The sequence below is a fragment of the Drosophila biarmipes genome, chromosome 2L (genome assembly GCF_025231255.1).
Source record: "Drosophila biarmipes strain raj3 chromosome 2L, RU_DBia_V1.1, whole genome shotgun sequence".
In the NCBI taxonomy this organism is placed as follows: domain Eukaryota; kingdom Metazoa; phylum Arthropoda; class Insecta; order Diptera; family Drosophilidae; genus Drosophila; species Drosophila biarmipes.
In genome coordinates, this window is record NC_066612.1 from 16,476,536 (window position 1) to 16,494,452 (window position 17,917).

Below are 17,917 nucleotides of genomic sequence, written 5' to 3' on the forward strand. Positions count from 1 at the left end.
GCAAAAATACTGGCCTATGCATGGCTAAGGATGAATTGTATGGCTTAAAAAATAATTCTAAATATTTCAAAGTACAGGATGTCGTACGTATAAATAAAAAACAAGTTTTGCTAGCCAAAAAAAAATTTACATTCAAAGGAAAAAAAATATAATCCTAACGAGGGCGCTTATTATTTTTATTGCCATATCAGGCTGACATTTGTTTTGGAACTTAAAACATTATTGACACCCTGTTGAGTACCAAAGAAATGTATAGTATTTTCCAAATCAAGCCATAACAACTGTGGCCTGCTAAACAATAGATGACTTTTTCTCTTGGATTGACTTTAGCCATTTTAAAATTCCCTCTGTGAATAATAGCGAAATTGCTTTTAAGTGCAAGCGTTTGTGCTGACAAATTAATGGCACTCAATTGTGGTTTTGATGGCCAAAACTTTAAATTCAATTCACAATAGTTCGACCAGTTTATCGGTGCAACTAATGACAAATTAATTAAATAAACACACTCCAAAGGCTGGAAAGAGGTCACTGGGAACCAGCGAACCTTCAACGTGGAATGGCGTTTTATTAGGCACATCCACCATGTGGTGAGTCGCGAACCGAAAACGAGACCATTTGACATTTAGTAATTTCATAGAATTTTAGATTATTTATTGTGTCATGCTCGTGTTTTTTTCGTATTTTGGTCCCGGGCAATTGCCCCATAAATATTCATACATACGAATTTCGCTTGTTTTTTGTTTTTATTGGCCTCAAACACCTCAAAAACATTTCTGTGGTCGCGCGGTCCTACAGCCGACACAAAATGAAGTTCATTTCGGTGGAAATTGATTTACATGGACATTTTTTGCTGTTATCCTCGTTGTTGTTTTTGGGTGAGAATCCAGCTCATACGCTCATTTTTGGCCATGTACTCAAAATATTTAATTCAAAAACAGCCGAGGGACATCAGAGTGGGGGGACAGGTAGTTTTATCTGAATTTCGGCTTGAACATTTTGTTTGTTTTCGCATTGTGTCCACGATGCAATGAAATGGAAATCTATGCAAATGCATTCTGCCCAGCATCACGGGAATTACAACGACCATGAAGACGAATAATAACGAATAATTTCAACGATAATGGAGACGAATGACGTTGATGACGATGGTGCAGTGGAAAGGACACGCATTGAGGTAATGAACATTTTGGTCCTGCTAATGAGCACAGGCTTTAAATATTTTTGGGAACTGGCCGAACTGCGGATTGGTAAGTGGTTTAAAGGCAGCCTTGCTACAGCAGCTTATTTGCATTAATTTTTCTAATGGTCTTTAAGCTCCTATCAAAAAATGTTAAATACATATCCTGCAGTTTCTTTCCACGGCAGTTACTTACGAGTTAAATCCTTTACGACCACCATAACTTCGAACCCAATGCGCCGGCTGATAATCCTTTATCGCTCGCCACCCGTTGGCCCGATGAGAGCTCATTAAATTATCTTAAAAATCTTGTAAACAGATTGCACCCGTTGTTCGCGGAAAACCCCCGAAAAAATAAAAACGGGGAAAATGTGCCAGTAATGAGCGGTAAAATAATAGCGGTCTATCCACATCCATCGCACCGCTGGCCATATGCCAATGTTAAGGCCCGGGTCTTAAATAAAATCAATTAATAACTTAAAAAGAGGGCGACGGTCTGAAAGCCACCAGGACGGCAGCGTGCATATATAAATACGAGCACGCGGATATCGACGACGGCGAGCGAGAGGAGAAATGTGAATTTAAGTGAAATAAATGACTTTTACTTACTAATTAATGCCGTCGTAGCCGGCGCCCAGACCCACGTGATCGATGCCGGCGACTCGCTTAATGTGATTAATATGCGCTGTGTGTTGGGAGTGTGCGAGTGGTCAGCGAGGGATATCCGGTGGCAGGGTTGCATTTCGAAGTCAAGTTCATTAGGGACCATTGTTGGGGGTCCGCCGTCATAAGTCAGCGTTATTAAAGTTTTCGCGAATTTGAAACATGTCCAAGGCAGCCGCAGAGACAAAGGCATGAAAAGAAAGTGAAGGAGTAGGCATTAGAGGGCTTTACTACCAGACAAGCGCTTGGAAAAAGGATAAAAACGCGTTTAAATGTTATAAAAGTAATTATAAGTAATTTTTAATTTAAGTCAGAGGTCTATGTAATTTTTTTCAATTTTTGAAATATTTTTACTAGTTTTGTTAATAACCTAAAACTTATGTATTAAAAATACGAAAATAAAACTGGTAACTAAGCACAAATTTTTAAAAAACCATTTCATATTTAAAAATGACTTAGTGTTTTTTACGGTGCAGACCAAAAAATAGGGAGACATCTGAGGTGGCTCACAGAATGACAACGAATCCAGGAAGTGATTACGAGAGCCATTTTGATGGCACGTCAAAAGCAATGCCACAAAAATCAGAACGGAAGGGGGAAGAAGATAGGCAGTGCCGAAAATAGGATAAAGGGAGTGAAGGAGGGGGGAGGGGGCAATAAGGAACTAACTGAAACAATAGCCTGACAATCAGGATCCCACCCAGCAAAGAGCAACCGCGACCAAGTCACTGGCTTTGATTGATTTCGGATGGGGCAAAGTTCCCTCGAGGGCATTGAGAAAGGTACAAGAATGAATAAGTGACAGCCACGTTTTTTTCTACCAAAACTGTCATAAAATATATCGCCTTTTTTAAATTAAAATATAATAAAAGGTGTGAAACGGAGAAATATATGTTTAAAAAAACACTAGGTCGAAGACTTTTTAAGAAATTTAGTGAAACGCTTTGTTTTTCTTAAAGATATACCTTATTGTTGTAGTTTCAAAAGGTAAACTAAGGATATTTCAAGAAAAAAAGATCGAAAAACCTTTAGTATTGCAATACCTGTGTAACACTAATGGAACTTGAATATTTCATAAATATTTAAAGTTTTAAAGTTTGGGTAAAATGTCTTAAAGGGCTCTTAAGTAGGGACACTTACCGACTGCATCGTGCACGGTCGAGTTGTCGCTGCAGGAGAGGAACTTCGAGTAGAAGTTGACCATGACCAGGCCGCCGTTCTTGGCCAGCGCCTGCAGGATGTCGTCCTGGACGTTCCGGCTCGTGTTGCAGAGCTCGTAGGCCGAGGAGTGTGAGAATATCACAGGTGCCTCGCTCACCTCCAGGGCGTCCCTGCAGATCAAGGAAATTCAAGTTGTAGGTTATGGTTAAGTAAATGTGGAGTTAAGTTATGGTTAAGATTGAGAGAGGGGACCCCCGGGCTACAGGGGTCAGGTTAGGGTGATGTTCAGGTAGGTTCGATGTGGGTTGATATTAGTTTTAAAGTGGGGTTAAGAAGGCAAAATATGGGATAAAGTTCCGGTTAAGGAAGGGTTAGTTAAAAGCCCGAATAAGGTGATATTAAGTTGCGGTTATATTTAGGGTTAGTAAGGGTTAATGAGAGGATAAAGTGTAAATAGGTTTAGTTTCGGTTAGTTTGACTGTGGCGACGAAAAGGGATGGTTTAATTTGGGTTAAGGTGGAGTTTTACACGGTAAAAAAAATGTAATAGTTAGTGAACGTTAAGTTGGAGTTAGTAGGGTGTGATATATGTTGGCTAAGGACCGGGTTAGCTAGATAGTTGCTTTTTACCTCATCGTTCCCTTGGAGACGTGCGACAGGTCGACCATCATCCCCAGTCGATTCATTTCGCGGATAATTGTCTGAAAGGTGAAGAAGTACAAGTAAGTGGATTAATCGGAGGTGAAACACTAACTCCATGGTCACTGATTAGCGCTAAGTAGCTGCCTCTGTCTCCCTCTATTCTAATATACTTATGGTGGATTTTCCTCCATAGAGAGGAAATGCCGAGGGCATAAAACCTAAGCCGCATGTCATAAAACATAAGTAATGACCGCCAAGGCAAAGGACATCTCAAAACGCTTTTCATTATGCATGGGCTTTTATTTAACCTTTGGCTGCCACTTGACCCTTAACCCGCTGCCGCCCAAGTAAATTGATATTGCTGGCTGCCAGAGTAATTTGTATTTATGCGCGGATTTATGGGGATTCATTGGGCGAATTCGTGGTCGTGTGTGTTTGTGGGCCCTACATAATTACTAATCTGATGCAAGTTGCCCCTTGTTGCGCCCTTGTTCCATTTGCCCCAAGGAAACGCACAAATTATGTGGGCAAAATTTATTACACTGCTAGCCGTTAAATTAGGGAACTCTGATTAAACATTTCAATGGAGGAAGAATTACCCCAAATGGAAGCTTTTATTTTCTCCCTCCTTGAAATAGATTTGCAGATTTATCTTTCCGACCAGAGCTATGTATTATATTCATGTTGCACAGTTATAAAAATGTAATCAAAACTTATTGAAAATATTTTAAAATTGTAAAACATTTCTTATATGTTATTGGGTAATTTTTGTAAATTTGAAGAGAAGTACTTTGATTTATAAAATGATAAATAAAGTATTCAATATTAAAGGACCCATTTTATGTTTCTGTTTAACCAAATATGCACATCCTCAAATCCTTCCTCCTTTTAGCCTTAATTTCATGGCCAATTTGCAGTGTATTTAATGTCCGATGCCGCCTCGCCGATAATTTTTAATTGCAGGCATATGTACACGACGTATCAGCCTGGTGATAACCATATATGTATATATAAGCCCCCCCCCACTCATATATTTATATAACAACCGTATAGCGATGTCAATTGGAGGCGGCGGCCTTTCGGTGCCTTTCAAATTAGCCAACAATTTGTTGCTGCTCCGTGAGAGTGTGTTTGTGTGTGTGCCATGGGGCGGAGTGTGTACTTAATGGGCGTGGCATTTGGGCGGAAGGCAAACACACACACGCCCAAACTAATTGCAAGTGTGTGCGCAGGAGAAAATGTGTATTAAATGCTTATTGTCGCTTAATTACGCACACAAAATGGCAAATAGAAATGGGAAAAGGGGCGTGGCAGGATTCGATTTTGAGTGCCAGTAGGGCATTAAATCTTAATTAACGCTGCACGGGCACAAATTGCTTGGCGGAGGACGAGGTTAGTAAATTAAAATTACCAAATTATTTGGTGATTAATTACTTAGCCAGGCAGCCGGAAACAAATAATTTGTCGGGCAATATTTACTGATGTATATAAGTGCGTATTTATTGATATTTATGCCGCTTATTTGCATGAAACCCGGCACCAGCAATCATTTGCCAGTTATAAAATATACATAATTATAATCAATTCAATTGAAATATGTTTTTCTCTCGGCCTTGTGGGCGGTTCTCCGTTTGATGCTGGTCAGTCGCATTTAATTGCAATTTTAATTGGAGGTTTCCGGTTTGTTTGTGGCAAGCAAAATGAAGGCAATTTCCAAATATTTTCTACAACCCTGCAACTCTCTTACGGCCAACGCAAACTTTAATACTTTCATGTGAAAATAACTATAGGAAATTCCTCGACTGGACCTGGTGTCGGTTGTCCTGAAAAAGGACATCCGCACAAAGCCCGGCGGACAATATTCAACAATGGAAGTGAGGCCTTTTTGTAAGTCGATTTCTATGGATACTTTTCACATTTACTCATTAATGTCAGCAGGACTTCGGCCGTGGTTATTTTATTTGTTATTTATTTGTTCTCACAACAATGCCGAGTTCCTGACAGGTTGACACAAGCAGAAAAATCGCTTCGATTGTTATTAATTTTGTATCAATTGCTCTCATGGTTTAACTGACTTTGTATAGATTAGCCCCAAGCTTTTGTGGAATTTAAATTTTTTGACCCGCAATCAATTAAATTGAAAATGCCCGCGTCGATCTGGAATATTCTCCAAAAATATTTAATATGCAATTTATGAATTTCGGTTACCAAGGCCGAACATAAAAATTGCATTCCGCGCTGCACAGAGATTTGCCAACTGCTGGGGCAATTAGTTTAAGCCAACAGAGCAACAACTACGGAGCCGCGTTTAAATTGAATTTATTTTCAAATTAATTTAAAATTTTCGCTCAAATCTGCGCAGGAGGAAAAGTGCAGAAAAACTCTGCTCGAAATAATCGCTGTGAAGAGTAAATAAATAAACTCGACACGGAATAAATCCCGGCAAGGGGTTGGCCCTTTTCACAGGAGCATTAGGGCACAATGCAAAAACTCATTAAAACTTTAAATTGAAATAAAATAAATGCATATCCGCAAAACTTATATGAACAAGCTGGGATATGCGTGTGGTTGCATTCGTTTTTCCGCATCTTTGTAAAGGGGGAAACTAAGATTCTTATAGTTATTTTTCTTGCATATTTAGAAATTTTTGCAAAGTTATAATTTTAATGAAAAAAGTTGTAAGCACCTAAAAAGTGTTCTTTTTTATGTTTGCCTCGGGAAAGTGCACTTTGTGTGTGTTTCCCTTTCATCGGCATTATGCGGATTTTCCTGACCCAGTTATCAATTATCAATTATCGCTTATGCATGGCAAATAGAAGAAAATACCAATTTGTAATTCCATTAGCCCGGGACCCATAACATTTGATTTATTTGTCTGAATGCGTAAATGTGTGCAAATGCATTCAGGACCAGCGGGGTGCCAGGGTATTGGGTTGGGCACTGGAAAAGCCGCCATCGTCTTGGGTTCTCGGGGTTGTTTAAATATTTGAAAATCCATTAAGCATATTGACAATGCCGATGTGTCTGTCTGCGTTGGCATTCGCCCGGGCACGGGTTTATTTGTGTGTGGGAGTCTGCATCCCGGCTCTTATTTAAATATGCCCGCCTTAGGGTTTTCCTTTTCCCTTTTTCCCTTCGGATTTTTCCTTTCACCGCTGCGCACCCGCTCCCCAATCCCCGCCCCTCACTGATTTGGCTCCCGATGAATGGATCATTAGTGCAGCTAATGGCGCAGACAATAAATGGCGCGACCACGCCTACAATTTGAATTTGAATATGAATTGAAACGGCGGGGCGTACATGGAGGAATATAAAGTTATCTGTAACATGCGATCGATTTTAAACTCAAAACTCCAAGGTAACAGAAAATATACATGAGTATTTAACTGAGATATGTTTATTAGGTACTATGTCTCTTGATAGGATAGACACAAGTTTCAAAGAATTCCTTTGTTTATATGCTTTGGTTAAGTGATGAGTAAGGTTTAGAAACTCAGTGACTTCAATAGCTTTCTAAATAAATTCTATTTCATTTTCCCTTCGATAAGTACACATTATATAAATATTTTTCGCAGTGTGTAGGCAAATGAGGCTGGAGAAATGGAGGGCCTGTCTGAGGGGCTTACCACAAACAGACGCCGCTGGCATTTCCGTCCAAGCGATTGGAGTCGTCGAATGAGGGCGGCGCCAGGACCAAGACATAAAACGGATTTATTAGGTCATTGCTGGCTGTGGTTGTCAGGGCTCGGGAAATTCGAGGGGGAGCCCGGGGAAGGGCTGGAAAGCGGAAAGCGGAAGGAATGGGAAAGCCAAACCCTCGGAAATGAAGTGCGGACTTGCCGCCGCTTCTGGGGCGTGGACTCTCATTATTTTGGCTAATAATTTTTGCAAAATGCCAAACAACTTTGTGCTGACACTGAACTTGTTATTTGCAAATTGAAAGGAAAACATTAAAACCATTAAAAGTTGCCACTGGTATATGGAAATGGCATCTGAAAAAATTGACCTTATTGGTTACATTTCTAAATAAATGTACTGAAAGTAAGAACATATAATCAAGAACTTCATTAGACTTTAGGAGTGGCCGAAAATTGATTATATTTCTTCAAAAAGGGGACATTTCGAAATTGATTAGGCTTAAAAATTGTCAAGGTAGGTTAAGACAGGGAAACCTGTGCGTAAAAAATCATCTTAAATCTCATCTGCCAACCCTTATCCCTCAATCCCTGATCCCCGGAGGAATATTGGCCATGATTAACAATCGAATGCCAGGATGCAGCGGAGCACACTGTTTACCCAAGCTCAACTGCAGGTCATACAGCCAAGCTTGCTCTGGGTTACTTAGATCCCTACTTATGAGCTCCTCTGGAAAAGCCCTACTCCACATTTCCCTCGCTTTTCACGCATTTCACCATGCCTGAAATAGAGGAAAAATGTTCGCCTCCTTCGTCAGTTGCGTTTGGCTGGCGTTTCCCCGTCTGGCTGTCTATCTTTCTGTCTGAGTCTATAATTGAGGCGCTTACTTTGGCGGCGAGGAGTGGGAAAATGGGAGCGAGCAATCAAAGAGCGTGGCAAGTGCTGCGGAAAACTGCAACTGGAAAAACAGCCTGGGGCACAAGGTGCACAGAGCAGATGCTCGAGAGGGCAGGACCAAGGAGCCGGCTAAAATAAGCAGGGAAAATGAGATATAGTAGATGCGATGAGCCAAAGCAAACACCATGGCAGTGAAAATATGCGAAGAGCGTAATGAAAATGTTGCAATAAATTGCTCGGCAACCAAGGTAGAAATTAATTGGATAAATATTTTGGTAATGCCCAGGCGGAGAAAGTTAATTACAAGTTCAGCAGGGTTTTAAATGAGTCTTTTCTTTCAGTTCCAGTCAAAATCACGGTTCGTTAAAGCTTGCTCTGTTTTTATATGCAAACAAATCTTAAATTTTCAAACTATTCAACTCGGAAAACTATATTTTTGACTAAGTCCTTGGAGAGTTATTTTAAAGTTCCGTTTCCTGTAAATATTGTTGGAAGCCGATACAGCAGATACGCCTGCTCTTGATGTCGCTGATAAAAATTAATTTGGCCCTGGGAGTAAAAACCCCATATAAAAATATCGCCCTGCAGTTGAGCTGCACTTACAATAAAATATTTATCTTATTATTCGGCGAACTCTGCCCTTTACCAGAGCCCCTCACTTTGGTCCTTTTTTCCACATATCCAGCAAGCAGAAAATTCCAAATTTGCAATGCAAATTTGATAAGCACGTTATATCCTCCCTTCTGCACGGGCAAAAAAACATGGCAACTCTTGATGCGGCTGGTTAGCTTTTCCACCTCCCGCTCTTCTGACTGTCTGACCTTCTGCTAGAGCTGACATTAAAAAGTCAAAAGTGGCAGTTCAGACTTTTAAAGCAATAAAAAACGAGGAGAGTGCAACAAGAAACACTGTCCTTACCCCGTGTCAGATTTGCCGACATTTGGCTGGCGACATTGCGCATACGACGCGTTGAACACACGTGCCTCGCTTTTTAATGCATTTTTCAACTAACATTGACTTCGATTAGCTTGCTAAAAAATTCATTAAAAACTTTTAGCTGCCAAGACAGCGGCAACACATTCACCTAGCAGCCGTCTCTGGCAGGCACGTTGAATATTTTATAGAGTGTCGTTAGTGAATACCAACCTTTCTCCACTCCTTTCCCCAAAGCAGGGCACACAATTTGTTGCAAGCGAGTTGCAAAAATCGAGCAAAAGGCGACTGGCTAAACGTGCTGCAGCGGAAAAGAAAAATCCAGCAGCTTCTGCAGCTGGCCAAGATTGAGACTGGGAAATGGATGCTCCTGTTGATGGCGACGTCTGAACCCGCAGGGAATTTGGGGGCAGGAGCGGACCGGGGAGCACAGGCTACTAATAGACAGCGACGTGGTTGTTGGGGATCCTGGCCCAAGATGGATGACAAAATGTTTGGCCAAAGCATTTACTTGGGGGTCGCGGGGTCACGAGTCGGGAGTTGAGAGGTCAGCCGGTTGCAGTTGTCAGGTGCAAACGTGAGTCCGCTCAGAAAATTGCCAATGTGGAAATCAATTTCATCAATTTTCCGTTGCCATTCCCCTGAGTTGGGCGACTATAAAGTTGGCTCGTATTTTTTACAAAACCCATCCAATCCCTTGAACTCTGCAGCCTTTATGGCCAAGCTAACTGGAACTTTAATGACAGCCAAATGCGATTTATGTGAGCGATTATCGAACTGGAAAGTGACAAAAGTATTTTGAAACGAGTCCCAAATGAATACTAAGCGATGTAGAAGTAACCAAATCAATACAAAGTGTTTTGGTGTGAATGGATTTGTGTTTTATATTTTTTGTAAAAGTTGTTCAATGAGTAGCTATTCTAATAAAAACGTAGGGCTGTTTTTTGAGGTTATTATGTTTTATTAAAAATACTGATACGATATATTGTATATTGTAATTTGAAAAACTGTCTTTTAAGCATTTACATCCCTCGGGAGCTCCGAATTGGTTCCCATATTTTCCCAAACGAAATTGTCACACTTTCGGCACGATCTCCAGGGTATGCCACGTAGCATACTTAATCATTTCGAGCCGAAGGAGATTGCCCCGCCCCAACTGGGGATTCGCCGCCCAGCTGATTGAAAATGAGGAAATTGCTAAATGGATTTCGGCTGCTCTAGGCCTCCTTTTTGGGCCCACTTCAAAGGGGGCGCACAAATCTTTTCCAGCAGACTGAAATTGTGTCTTAAGCTCGACTCAACATGCATTAGCAACACGCTAGGCCCATAGCAGTGTTAACAACGAGGGGGTCAAAGGGTGCGGGGTCGCAGGTGGGGGGTTAAAGGTTGCTCCGCCCGTCGACGGCCCAAACAAAAGCCGCTTTTGCAGTTGTTGTTACAGTTGAATTCGGCACGAGAAAAAATATGTGCGGAAGGATGGTAGAAGAACGCAAAAAAGACAAAGCCGTTACACATGTGTCAAGGTAATAACGTTGCCTGAGCCTCAGCCGGGAATTGTCGAGGGGCATGGTGAAGACAGGCCCCAAACTCCGCCCAACTGTTCCCAGAACGCGTCTACAGATACGCCAGAAATGCTAGAGATGTATCTATTGAGGATAGCTTAACCGTACTCTGATATGATTTCTTTATATTATTAATTTATTGTGTTATTCAAATGAAATACCTTAATAATTTTTAAAATAATATAAAGTTAATAATTTAAAAGGTGTCTAGGATTTTGAACAAAAAATCAATTAAATAAAATGCTTTACTTTTTTAAGGTGTCCCTTCATTTTTCGAGGTTATATAAATATTTAAAATAAGATTTTATTTAGTAGTATTGTAGTAAAACCAATTAGAAGTCTTAACATGACTTTAATACTTTAATTTAAATTTAGAATTTATATATATTGAATTACTTCAAAGACTGTTTCAAAACTCCTATCTTTTCGCCCCCAACTGTATTACTGCCGTCTTTGTCCGCCGACAGGTGCGCACAATTTGAATCTCGGCCAGCTTTGGAATTGCCGGATTGGGCTGGGAGTGGGCTGAAATGGGCCTGTTGGGCTGGCTGCTGTAAATTGGCGAGCTACTGGGAGACATCTAAGCCCGAGCTGCTGCCCGCTCCCCATTCGCATTCCCGGAGTGTCACATTTTTAGCCCTTTCATACGTGCCCAGACAATGGCAAAAGGGTCAACACTATTTCGGGACCCGCTCCTCCGGTGGGGTTTCCTATTCCCAACACTCCGATCCTTTTGCTGCGACTCTGATTTGGTCGCATGTTATTGGCCAGATGAAAGCTGTGTAAATGGCATTTAAATCCCAGGTATACTCCACTCCTTTTCTGGTATTTGGTCGCCTTTGGCTTGTTGAGAATTTCCGAGCCAGGTCACAAAAAGTGTTTGTGATACAAATACGAGTCGAAGGGCTGGGGGCGGCAGCCCGAAATTGAAGATTATAGCCGAGAATAATTTACAAATGGTTTCGACCCGAGACATGCAGCTTGATGAACTACAATGAAATGTCAAATGGCCGAAATTGCAATACCAGCGAATATTTCCCAAGAATATTTCTCACATTTCGTGCAGATATTTCGTAGACAATTTCGAATTGGAAATGCACTCGATTATGCAACAATTTGCATCGGTCAGAAGAGTTCAAGCCTACCTGGGCAGGACAACAATTAAAGCGACACAGGGGATATCACATCGTTGGGGGTGGCTGCGAGAAACATTTTTAATTGAAAATATTTGTCCATTTGACACTGCCATCAACCGCAGGGCCCGGGCTCGAAATATCAATTTGGGCAACACTCAAAATAGGCAAAAAGAAATGTCTCTCCGACAAAATAAATGCAAAGCGGAATTTCTTTGGGGAGCAGACACACAGTTTATTGATTGTGCATTTAAATATTTCATTGCATTCTACGGAAAGCCGCAAACTAAGTTGCAAATAGATGCCCAAATATTTTAGCATATTTATAGCCTTCACACCCATCCATTTTGTCTTGCGTTATACAGTGGACAATGCCGGAATTTTGAAGCAATAATTTGTTTCCTCTTAGTATCTGTGCAGATGTGTGTGCCTGGTTTAATTAAAATACCCATGCACCTAGCCCACACCCTCCAAACATTTTTGTCAGCTGCTCCATCGTGCTTTATTTGCCAAAGTAATCAAATTATGCTGCATACGAAATTCTGCAAATTGTTTTTATTGTCTCAAATTCCTTTTAAGAGATAGAATGTGCCGGCGTCAAAAATAAAAGTATTGATAAAACAAACACTGAAATCTTTCAATGAACAATTTTAATAATGCTGAAAGTTTAGTACATTGTGGTGTAAAGTGCGTCTCACATGTCGTATACGTTATTTGGCAGTAAAGTTATTAAATACTTGTAATTTGTGTAAAAAAGGGAAAGAATTTGATCCAAAGGCTAGAGTAGATAATTCCAGAAAAGTCAGTAGATAAATAATTTACATTTTTTTCTGCCTAAAGGCAAAATGATATCTCACAAACGAATGCCTTCCTGCCTTTTATTATCTCCGCACAAAAATAAATCAAGATGAAATTACACAAAGGTTATATTTAACCTTTCAGCGCCTAAAAGCCCGCAAAAATGCTTTCCGGCCAGCCAGACCTTTAAGGTGGGCGTGGCACATCCTGGGCCGCCCCCTTTGCCAGCTCGGCAATTAATTAATGCTCATTAGTGGTGGAGCCGAGTCCCTGACAGGACGAGAGTCACACGGACGCAGACACAGACACAGACACAAAGGGCGACGCATAAAATTTGATAAGCATTTAAGCATGTAACTCTGCACTTCCGGTCCTGTAAGTGTGTGTGCGGGTGTGTGGGTATGCGTCGGTGTGTGGGTGTGACAGAGGGAGACTGATAGAGCCGGGAGACAGTCAACTAATGCACAGGCTGCAATGATTTATTATTAGGTAGCTAAATTATTCACGCGCTGCCTTTTGAAGGCGAAGGGGGCGGGGGCCGATGTGGGGCGCAAATAAAGATTAATGATGGCGTGCTGAATTTTTGCACGCCCCAACCAACCTGTCAGCCGTGTCTGTTTAACTGTCTAACCCAACCGAACCTCTAAGTACACCGACAGAAATGCAACGAAAATTTGACGAATTTTGAGGTATATTTGATTATTTTTGCAGGCCACTTCTTTTCAATCTAAACCAAACGAATCTCTTTAAGGCACCTACAGAAATGTAATAAAAATTAAAAAAATTTTTATGTACCTAATACTTTAAAAATCTTTGTAATTATTTTGTTTTTTTTTTTTGTTACATAAATCTTTAATAATATTTTCACAAATGTTAATTTTTTATGAATTTTCCCTATTAAGCACTTAGGTTCGATAATTAACTTGGTATTTTTCCAGTGTAGCCAACGCCTAACCTTCGATCCCCTCCCTCTGGCAAGGCCTCTGTTGTTTTTAAACGCTCTTTGTGCAGATTTCCGCATCCAACATATTACATTACATGCCAGGCAGCCTCGTCATCATGCGCCTCGTAATTCAGTTGTGCGTGAAATTTATGCATACGTGCGGCCACATGCATACGTATATAAATGTGAGTGTGTGTGTTTTGCGCCTCAGTGTGCGTGTGCGGAGCTATTCCATCTGGTTTTTCGCAGTTGGTTTTTGATCCACGATATGTTTCATTTACATTTTTCCCGCAAACTCTCTGTTGCTTTACCTTTGACGTTTTTAGTCGCGGTTCGTAATTCCCATTAGAGTAAAATCAGGTAGTAGGGGCGGTGAAGTCCGCTTTGAGAGCAGATTGCGGCGGTACAAGTCTCCTGCATATTTTTTGAAATTCATTTAAGCATCTGATGTGGTAATTTTTCATGCAACTGTATTTCCATCCCAGGGTTAATTAGCTTTGCAGTTTGAAGTGTGCTTGTGGGGAATAACTCAGATTTAAAACTCTATGAAGCAGTAATGAAAAAATATTTATACTAGCTTCGTTGCACAATGCATTTTCCTAAAATTTACCTTTCACCATATGCACCATTTCGTTTGTAAATTGTGGTTTTATTTCCTCCTGTTAGCTTGGTCCGATAAGTTATGGAATATCTAAGAATACATCTACATATATGTGCGCTTTTGATAATAATTCCCCCAACCAATGATAACAATCATAATGGGAAAACAATGATGCATTTTCAATGCCAATGGGCAAACATAATTGAATACAATTTCAGCTTATTACTTCAAGCCCAGGCCCGAGACCTTTGATTTGTCTGGGGACCAATTGCAGGTCCATCTGTTTAGTAATCGATGCATGGCGAGTGTATTTCGGCCCAAATACATGTGCAATAATTTTCAATTAAATTCGAAAAGTGTTTTCCCATATCCGTAACTAACAAGCAACAATAACAATAAGTGGTCCTGGCATGCTGGCAGCTTGGAACACAGTTCGCCTTCTGACGGCAGCTGCCTTGTGGCCTGGGCTTTGTAGTTTTAATTAAGAGGGCCAGCCGAACGTCCCAGCTCCTTGGGATCCTGGCTTAAATATTCATCCAGCTGGCCAGCTGGATGATGATGATGGATGGCCAAAACTGACACAGAGGCCAGGATTTGTGGGCTGTGTGATAAGTGGGGATTTCTCAGCCGAGTCACAGCTCAAAATAATTTCCACTTGATGTTCAAGCCATTAAGAAGGAAAGGTCGAAATTGCTGCAGGAATTTTAAATCTAATCAGGAAATAAATACCTTACTGTGTATCCAGGCTGCATTTAATTAAACGCCTGCGAGGCGGACTGCAGTCAACACTTCTTCTGACACGAGACAAAGAGTCTTTTGTTTCGCAGTTATTTCGAGCAGCAAAGTGCAAATTTCGGATGCATTTCCACAGCAGCATGAACAAAAATGAACAACCACTGCTTTTGTTTTTCCACTCATAATGAGCTTCCGCCGCTCGGTTGTTAAACAAATTTCGTAGAGCCTTTTTGTGGGCACCCATATGAGACACATTTAATATGCAACGAACTCAGCCCGACTCAAAACTCAGCCCGCTGTTTATATTTTGTACGGCTCTTGTTCATTATGTATTTAATTACGCTTTTGTGCATTCTGCAAAACACATGCAAACACTAAGCCGCAAAAAAGTTTGGCTAGAGCATGAAAAGTTGTCCTGAAATGCACCGCCCTCTGGCCCAAGCACTTTGTCTGCTTAAATGTCATTAACAATTTTTGAACGCCTCGCCGACTTGGGAACTTTCCGTGTAAAATAATCAACTTATAGTTTTATATTTAAATAATTCATTTTGCAGCTTTGTATGGAATCGACGGCCATCAGTGGGAAAGGCAACGCATAAAAATATTAAAAAATATTACACTAATTTCTAGAACATTAAACAGTTATTTAATACGTATATTTCTTATTTATGCCTAGTCTCACAAATATGTTAATAGGGTATATAATCAAATGTTAATGAACTATTGAATTACATGAATTGCATTACTAAATCGATTGCATTTTATATTTAGAAAAAACATTGTTCTCAGCACAATATAAAAACTAAAAAAAGGAGAGCACAGTTTTTTGTAATTAAAATTTTCACTTTGGACCATGGCAACAATATAGAAATTATCCACCTCCTCTATTCTATTCTATCATTAAAAATATTTTATGCGGCTTACATAATTAGTCACCATGCTGGTAATTGTTATTATTCATGCTGGATATGGCACATGCCATTAGGCAAATCAATAAATATTTGATTGTATTTGTTGATTTGCAATTATTGGGTTGAACGTTATAAATAAATTACAATTTCGTTCGGCCAGAAACGTGCAATAAATGTAAAATTAAAAGAACTGCGAAACTCGATTTACCGATGCTGCAATTGAAGGTACCACGAACTTGAAATGATTTATATGTTGGACGTAGTTTTATTGCAAACCTAAAGCCTTGATTGATTAATGGGCAAATGTTGTTGTGGTTTTGGACTGTTGTGCTAAACTCGATTCTGTGATTTCTTAAAGTACGCTTTAAAATGCCATCATCTTGCTGGTCAAATAGGGATGAGTTTACTTAAAATGTTTAATATTTTTTTCCTTTTCGTATTTATTTCCCATGAAACCTTACAAACTTGTTTATTTGTTTCTCGATCCTCTGTTCTTAAAGCACAGTAATGCTGGAAAAATGTAGTTATTTGATCCGCCTGCTATTCCCCAAAGTTGCTGGCAATTTCCGCAGCAGCCACTTTGAGTTCTCCCGTCACCCGTCACCCGTCACCCGGCAATTGCAGATTGCATTATTGGCCATTGTTAGAGGCGTTCCTACCCAGCTCCCTGGTCTTGTTGTTCAGCTAATTCAATTATGCGCCGTCTACGTGTGTTTGCTTTGCTGCCCCCACCTGGAGTGCAGTTGCAGTGATGCCCATTACACACCTGTATGCACACACTTCACGGCCCTCAGTCACGCATGCGGCCGCCATGCCAACGAAACGAGTTTATAATAAGAATAATAATAATATGTTGGCAGCATAATGCAAGAACATTTTGCCTTTTATTTACGCCAGGCAACGGGAGCAGAAGCCGGAGAAAAGCCAGCCCACGGGTCGGGCACGTAATGGAAATGAGTTAAAAAGTGTTGGCCTTTACCCTTTTGCATATGGGTGCGGGGAATGTGGGCTAGAAGGAGTGGGCCTTTACACAGGTTCCACGTGCTCGGGGTGAAAATGAGTGGCACTAATTTGAAGCGACACGAATTAAATTTAAATAATTAAACAAATGCCTATTGTGCCCCAACTCATGCCCTGGGGCTTCGTTCTTCATTTCTCCGACTCGATTTCAAATATAAGCCCATCTCTAGGCAGTTTTTATGTCGGCCAGGGGTTAAAATAAATTTTATATATGCAGCAAATTTTTATGGGTAGGGAAAATTTAGAATTGCAATTCCAATACTTCACTTTTACATTGCTAGATTTGAGATTTTACTAATGTCTTTTTACACAGTTTTTATAATAATACAAGTAAAAGATTACTATTCATATACCCTATTTCTTTTTATGGTGCTTGGTTGTTTAGTTAAAGATTGATAAACAAATGGATTAAATTGATTTACATTTCACTTGAAGGCACAACTTTAAAATGCATTCCTGCATTCTTTTAGGGTGTGGAGAGCAAAATCATAAATGCACACCCCTCGAGCCAAATCGGAGCACTTCATTTAAATGTTACAAATAATCCAACACTGGTGGGTGAAAATAAAAACAATTATGCGAATAATAAAGCACTTGTGTGCGCTCGTTTTTCCCTTCGGGGCCTAGCATACTTTTCAGCGTGACAATTGGCCGTTGAAACAAAAGCACGCGAATGCGTGTTTACTTAACGCGCTGTTCAATATTTAAATAGCCCAGGAATTCCCTTGCTAATGAAAAATGTCGAATCAAAACCAATAATTCAATGCGTCGGCCAAAAGACAATGGCCAATGGGAAGTGCAGTGCTGTGCATGTCAGGCTATAGATTTAATTAATGTTAACACGACGACTTTGACAGGCACACAATTCAAATAGTTGGGGTCGCACACAGATACTCGCACGGAGGCAAGCGCACGGATACACAACCGCAGTGCTCTACGGTCCTGCTGATGACTGACAAATTGAAATGGTCGCTCCTGGCCGCCTAAGTGACTGACTTTGACTCGGGATATAGAGCTATATGCATGTAGAGCTGAATGCAGCAAGTGTGTGTGTGTTGCATTTGCTTAATGTCCATTGTCCTGCACACACACACACACGCACAAAG

The 17,917-nt window shown here is 40.5% G+C and overlaps 1 protein-coding gene across 2 annotated transcripts in view; it reads right to left on the bottom strand.

Annotated features, from left to right (window-relative positions):
• Positions 1–17,917, bottom strand: part of LOC108033751 (uncharacterized) — a 120,755-nt gene that overhangs the window by 2,287 nt on the left and 100,551 nt on the right. For both annotated transcript variants that reach the window (XM_017108322.2, XM_050885335.1), the window contains 3 exons: positions 3,631–3,701; positions 2,981–3,171; positions 1,787–1,862 (listed from right to left, as the gene is read on the bottom strand). In XM_017108322.2, the coding sequence (XP_016963811.1) occupies positions 1,787–1,862; positions 2,981–3,171; positions 3,631–3,701 (338 nt within the window). The remainder of the gene's footprint in view (positions 1–1,786; positions 1,863–2,980; positions 3,172–3,630; positions 3,702–17,917) is intronic.